Raw genomic sequence first — 7,527 nt, forward strand, 5'->3', positions numbered from 1 at the left:
TCTCCCTTTTTTTCTTGATGAGTCTGGTTAATGGTTTATCAATTATGTTTATCTTCTCAAAGGACCAGCTTTTAGTTCTGTTAATCTTTGTTATCGTTTCCATCATTTCTTTTTCCTTTATTTCTGATCTGATCTTTATGACTTCTTTCCTTCTGCTAACTTTGGGCTTTTTTTTTTCTTCTTCTTCTTCTTTCTCTAATTGCTTTAGGTGTACAATTAGGTAGTTTATTTGAGATGTTTCTTGTTTCTTGAGGTAGGATTGTTTTGCCATAAACTTCCCTCTTAGAACTGATTTTGCTGCATCCTATAGGATTTGGGTCATCATGTTTTCATTGCCATTTGTTTCTAGGTATTTTTTGATTTCCTCTTTGATTTCTTCAGTCATCTCTTGGTTATTTAGTAGTGTACTTTTTAGACTCCATCTGTTTGTATTTTTTACAAATTTTTTCCTGTAATTGATATTTAGTCTCATAGCGTTGTGGTCGGAAAAGATACCTGATACAATTTCAATTCTCTTAAATTTACCAAGACTTGATTTGTGACCCCAGATATGATCTATCCTGCAGAATGTTCCATGAGCACTTGAGAAGAAAGTGTATTCTGATATTTTTGGATGAAATGTCCTATAAATATCAATTAAGTCCATTTTGTTTAATGTATCATTTAAAGCTTGTGTTTCCTTATTTATTTTCATTTTTGTTTATCTGTCCATTGGTGAAAGTGGGGTGTTAAAGTCCCCTACTATGATTGTGTTACTGTTGATTTCCTCTTTTACAGCTGTTAGCATTTGCCTTATGTATTGAGGTGCTCCTATGTTGGATGCATAAATATTTACCATTGTTATATCTTCTTTGATTGATCCCTTGATCATTATGTAGTGTCCTTCTTTGTCTCTTGCAATAGTCTTTACTTTAAAGTCTATTTTGTCTGATATGAGAATTGCTACTCCAGCTTTCTTTTGATTTCCATTTGCATGGAATAACTTTTTCCATTCTCTCACTTTCAGTCTGTATGTGTCCCTAGGTCGGAAGTGAGTCTCTTGTAGACAGCATATATATGGGTATTGTTTTTGTATCCATTCAGCCAGTCTGTGTATTTTGGTTGGAGCCTTTAATCCATTTACATTTAAGGTGGTTATCAATATGTATGTTCCTATTACCATTTTCTTAATAGTTTTGGGTTTGTTATTGTAGGTCTTTTCCTTCTCTTGTGTTTTCTGCCTAGAGAAGTTCCTTTAGCTTTTTTTGTAAGGCTGGTTTGGTCATGCTGAATTCTCTTAGCTTTTGCTTGCCTGTAAATTTTTTAATTCCTCTGTCGAATCTGAATGAGATCCTTGCTGGCTAGAATAATCTTGGTTGTAGGTTTTTCCCTCTCATTACTTTAAATATGTCCTGCCACACCCTTCTGGCTTGCAGAGTTTCTGCTGAAAGATCAGCTGTTAACCTTATGGGGATTCTCTTGTATATTATTTGTTGTTTTTCCCTTGCTGCTTTTAATATTTCTTCTTTGTATTTAATTTTTGATAGTTTGATTAATATTTGTCTTGGCATGTTTCTCCTTGGATTTATCCTGTATGGGACTCTCTGTGCTTCCTGGACTTGATTGAATATTTCCTTTCCCATATTAGGGAAGTTTTCAACTATAATCTCTTCAAATATTTTCTCAGTCCCTATCTTTTTCTCTTCTTCTTCTGGGATCCCTATAATTCGAATGTTGGTGCACTTAATGTTGTCACAGAGGTTTCTGAGACTGTCTCAATTCTTTTCATTCTTTTTTCTTTATTCTGCTCTGCAGTAGTTATTTCCACTATTTTATCTTCCAGGTCACTTATCCATTCTTCTGCCTGTTATTCTGCTATTGATTCCTTCTAGAGAATTTTTAATTTCATTTATTGTGCTGTTCATGATTGTTTGTTTGCTCTTTAGTTCTTCTAGGTCCTTGTTAAACGTTTCTTGTATTTTCTCCATTCTATTTCCAAGATTTTGGATCATCTTTACTAGCATTACTCTGAATTCTTTTTCAGGTAGACTGCCTGTTTCCTCTTCATTTGTTTGATCTGGTGGGTTTTTACTTTGCTCCTTCATCTGCTGTGTGTTTCTCTGTCTTCTCGTTTTGCTTAACTTACTGTATTTGGGATCTTTTTGCAGGCTGCAAGTTTGTAGTTCCTGTTGTTTTTGGTGTCTTCCCCCAGTGCCTGAGGTTGGTTCAACGTGTTGTGTAGGCCTCCTGGTGGAGGGGACTGGTGCCTGTGTTCTGGTGGATGAGGCTGGATCTTGTCTTTCTGGTTGGCAGGACCACATCCAGTGGTGCATTTTGGTGTGTCTGTGACCTTATTGTGATTTTAGGCAGCCTCTCTGCTAATGGGTGGGGTTGTTTTCCTGTCTTTCTAGTTGTTTGGCATAGGGTGTCCAGCATTGTAGCTTGCTGCTCGTTGAGTGGAGCTGGGTCTTAGCACTGAGATGGAGACCTCTGGTAGAGCTTTCACCGTTTGATATTACGTGGAGCTGGGATGTCTCTGATGGTCCAATGTCCTGAACTTGGCTCTCCCACCTCAGAGGCACAGGCCTGACACCCAGCCGGAGCACCAAGACCCTGTTAGCCACACGGCTACAATTAGAGTTGAAGTACCTCCCTTATAAGGCTGCTGGGCAGATGCAGTGAAGTCATCTTTGTCATCTTCCCAGATCAGGTCTGATAGCTGGTGTCTGTAAATCTCATGAGGCCAATCTCAGATGATAGTTTCTATTCCAGTAGAGCTGAGACTGCTAAGTTTTCACTGCAAATTTTATGCTGTCGTACCTCCTATCCCTGCTCCCCAGCCATGCACACACAGAGGAACCGTCCTGCTCTCTACAGCACAGCTACTCACACTGCTCTCATATATGTCTTATTTTTGTATTCGAAGTTGCACCTTCTCTTTCCCTTTCCTTGGTGACATTCATTAAAAGCATATCTCTGTTGCTCATGTTTTTCAATGAAACCACTTTTAATTGATAACAATTATTTGCTTCACCTTTGGTTTTATATTTTGTTATTTTCTACTTACTTGAATTTATCTGTGATTCATATTTTCTTTTTGCATTAAAAATCCCATTTCATACTTTTGATTTTTCATCTTTTTCTATAAATATGATTTATTCTTTAAGTGTTCTGATTTCTGCTATTGACATATTGTTAATATGTCATTCATTTATAGATGTTCCTTTGTTCTTTTATTGCATGGAAATTACATAAATCAGTCTTCAACATGAATCAAATTTTATATTCTGTGCAATTCTTCTACATGAATAAATGTATAATTATTAAAGAATTTTATAGGAGACCATACTTATAAGACCAACACTTTAACATGGCTCAGAATGACCACTGATCCCTTTCAGCTTCATTCTCTACCACATTTCCCCTTGCTCTGTAGGATTTAGCTCTTATTTCCATTCTTTGAATTTGTGAACACCCATCTCAGGGCCACTGAGCATGCTATTCTACCTGGATGCACTTCCTCCCCTGTCCTAACCTAGTTGTTGATGCATTCTTTAGATGTGAATTATGATGAACTTTAACATGGATGGACATTTTAAAAATACTGCTTACTTTATAAAACTTTTAAAAAATATTAATAGTTAAATATGTGATTCGTTCATAGAAACAAAATATATTTTAATGGGGTAAGTGATTTTGCAATGTTTGATATACTTGCTATCTTCAATAGGTAAAAGTGTAAACATTTTTCAAAGTAGATTGTGACCAAAAGAATGTTTTATACTTTTGATTAAGAAAATAAATATTTAAATCTTGAGCACAGCTGGTAGGATATCAGGTAAAACTCAAGTATGTATCATATTATAGTTTACCCCATACACTGACTGAAAAATTACTATTCAGTTAATTTTTTATCTCCTATCAAAAGTATTTTATTCATAAGATGAAATCAATTTTTATTTTTCAACTTGGTCATTTTACATATGGAAGAAAGGGATTTCCTCAGATCAGATTAATTTGTCAACAATAGTAAATATAAATCAAATAATACAATGATAAAGGTTAAAGTAAATACAATTAAATTAGATTATTTAAAAGCATCAATATATTCAATAAATATACTGATTATAAATGTTTGTTGATTCCAAAAATCTAAGGTTTATGTATAATTTTTAAAAAATAATTGACAGTTCCTTAGGAGATATAACTTCTAATATCTGCGGAGAAGTAGAGTTAAAAGTATTAATTGCTGATTTTACAGTATATATTTCCACTCAAATGTTTTAACGAAATAGATTATTGTGGTGTACATACAGCAGGCATAGAGAAATGTGTTTAGCTAATATTCTTAAGAGTTAAGAGGTAGATGCATTATTTTAGGTAAGTAGATTAGAGGAGATTTCTGCATAATTTAATATTAAAGATATTACTGCTATGGCAATGATTCTGCATTAATATAATGTCTTTCTATTTATATACTCATAAATCCCATAGAGCAAGTATTGATACATGTTCCCTGTAAAGCAAATGGATATGGTTCATAAGAGTGCTGAGCTCCTTTACAACCTCATGACACCATAGACTCTGGTTGTTACTCTTTTGAATGGAATGGCCATGGTTCATAGGATTTGTGGGTAATCTTTATCAGTGTTGTATTTTGGAAGTTATAGCTCCTGTGGATATGTTACCTTCTATTATAACCCTTACAAACCATACCAGTTTATTTTCAAGGGGCTTAAAATAGCCATAGCTAATGCCACAAGAATTTCCTTACTGTGGTTATAATACTTTATTCCCTAGAAGTTATAGATTGAGTGACAGTTAATTCCTATGTATGTATAAAATGTATTATTCTATTATTTAATTAGTTTTGTGTGTGTGTGTGCTGGTCTGCACCATTAAATATTTTAACTTTCTTCTATAATATGTATGTGTGTTTAATTTAAAAAAATAAAGTGGTACATGGTGCACTCAAGTCGACATATGTGTTTTGTTTTAGATAAATTAAAATGGCAGGGGCTTCCCTGTGGCGCAGCGGTTGAGAATCTGCCTGCCAATGCAGGGGACACGGGTTCGCGCCCTGGTCTGGGAAGATCCCACATGCCGCGGAGCAACTAGGTCCGTGAGCCACAACTACTGAGCCTGCGCATCTGGAGCTTGTGCTCCACGACAAGAGAGGCCGTGACAGTGAGAGGCCCGCGCACCACGATGAAGAGTGGACCCCGCTTGCCGCAACTAGAGAAAGTCCTCGCACAGAAACGAAGACCCAACACAGCGAAAAATAAATATAAATAAATACTTTAAAAAAAATTTTTTAATTAAAATGGCAAGTATAACCAAACTGTTGACATTTTATCTCAAAATATTTCATTCCATTTCGTTTTTACAGATATAGCGCACATATTAAAATAAAAATATTAACAAAATGTTATTTATATTCTCAGAAATTGTTAAAACATTACTTTGCTACTTTTCTGGAGCACCATTTCTGCAAAAAAAATTAAAAATGATTTTCATGTTTTTGTGATTAATTATTTAAAAATATCATATAATAGGTATTTATTTTAATGTTGTTTCCTACATTTAAATCTTTAATTATTTTCTCTTTTACAAATAATTTTATTTTGCTTTTTAAAGTTTTATTTTGTTTTTTTATACTTGAAAAAAGTTTAGTTTCTAAACCATATTATTTCTAAGCTATTGATTTAGTCATATACTACAATTCATAACACATCATGATTCATTCTCATTTTATCTTAGGCATTTGTGACTTTCATTTCAAGGTAAATGATCTTCAGCAAGACACAGTTACCACAGGAAATAAATTATAATTTTACCAAATAAAAGCTCTAATTTGTATTCTCAGTAAAATTTTAGGATATTGTATCCAAAAATAAGAAGCTATACTTTGAAAAAAGTACAATTATACAACCTAACGTGTTCATAATGTTAAAGAACAGGAGGGCTAGAATAAAGTTCTCAGTAGAATGAGGACTGAATGAATATAATACTTGCTTTCCAAAAGGTTACTTAGAAAATTAGATTACATATCTTCTAAAGAAAAAAATACTGAGAAAGATGGAAGAAAAGATAACACAATCAAAGGATGTTACTTATCAAGTCACCTATTTAATATGAATAAGCTGAAAAAAGATGAATAAAATTAAAACCAATGTAAAACTAAAACATTAAAATTGGAGAAATTTTTGTCTACAGATCAAAAGTATTAATGTAGAATTCATAAAAACAAACAAAACAACCCATAGCAAAATAAAAACCAAATAATTACCCTCATCTGAAAAGTACGTTCTGTTAAAACTAATGCGAAAATCAAAGCACAAAAAATGAGTAATAAACAAACAAAATACATGCTGTCTAATAAAGAAAGTTAATAAAATTGCAATTATATTTTCCAAGTGTGAGTAGTGATTTGTTAAAACAGATTAGAATGGTTTCCATGTCATTCCCTCTTAATATACTTAAAGATTTTCCATTGCTTTAGAAAAAAATTTAATCTCCTTACAGGAGCCTACCAAACTCTGAATATTCTGCCACTGTTTAACTTTCTGAATGTATCAAAGGCCAGCCCTTCTTTTACTCATTAATTTCTAGACTAACTTCTGAGCACACTAGTGCTTTCAAGACTAAAAGACAATTGGCATACTGTTCCATCTATTTGGAATTCATTGCTCACAAGTCTGCCTGTTTTCTGCCTTTACACCTTTCAAGGCTTACATTAAGTCCTTCACTAAGTTTCTTTTATTTGACATGACTTTGTAATATTTATTTTAGAATCCTTTTTGGTTAAATTCATAGCACACCACTTAATGTGTAATTACACGTTTGTTTATCATTGTTTTTTTCTGTACTTAGAACCTGTTTACCTGTTTATTGTCTGAATCATGGAATGCTAAATTTCATGAAGCCAAGGACCTTACCTATCTGGTTTACCAGACTTAAGACAATATGTTCAACAGATGAGATTCTTGGAAATTAATTGGAGGGTCAGAAGAGATGAAAAAGGGAGGTGAGTAACTTAGCTGCTATCTAAATTAAAAATAATAGGTGCCTGGATTAAGAGAGAAAGAGTGAAAATTAAAAGAAAAGAATGGACTCAAATATGTTTTGGAGGTAGAATCAATCATGTGTAATCTAAAAATAATACATATATTAAATAAATAAATAATACCCTAAGTATTATTATTTAATAATCCAAGTTAGGTATATATTTTGACCTTTTGCTCCATTCACTATACTGTGCTTATCATGGACACACACACGTACACACAGGCATGCATGCACCCAGACACACGTGATTTCTCCTTGGTCTTAGATTATACATGATTGATTTTTTTATGACTGATCCCTATTTTTGAAGTTATCTACAGTGCCATATCTTTAACTTGTATTCCAAATAAGCTATAAAAATAAATTCTTCCTTTCCTTTGACTCCCACATTTGTCAATATCTTTCTAGATTCTACGTAATTTAATTTCCAATATTTACATCTATGTTTTTTCTCGATGATGCAGATCAAATGTCAAATAT

General features: G+C 33.2%; 1 protein-coding gene across 1 annotated transcript in view; it reads left to right on the plus strand.

Moving 5' to 3' along the window:
* LOC118892031 (profilin-1-like) overlaps positions 1-7,071 on the plus strand; it is a 61,483-nt gene extending 54,412 nt beyond the window's left edge. Inside the window, exon 5 of the mRNA XM_036846043.1 lies at positions 7,059-7,071. Coding sequence (XP_036701938.1) covers positions 7,059-7,071 — 13 coding nt within the window. The remainder of the gene's footprint in view (positions 1-7,058) is intronic.
* Positions 7,072-7,527: the final 456 nt, after the last annotated feature.

The sequence above is a fragment of the Balaenoptera musculus genome, chromosome 3 (assembly GCF_009873245.2).
Source record: "Balaenoptera musculus isolate JJ_BM4_2016_0621 chromosome 3, mBalMus1.pri.v3, whole genome shotgun sequence".
Taxonomy (NCBI): domain Eukaryota; kingdom Metazoa; phylum Chordata; class Mammalia; order Artiodactyla; family Balaenopteridae; genus Balaenoptera; species Balaenoptera musculus.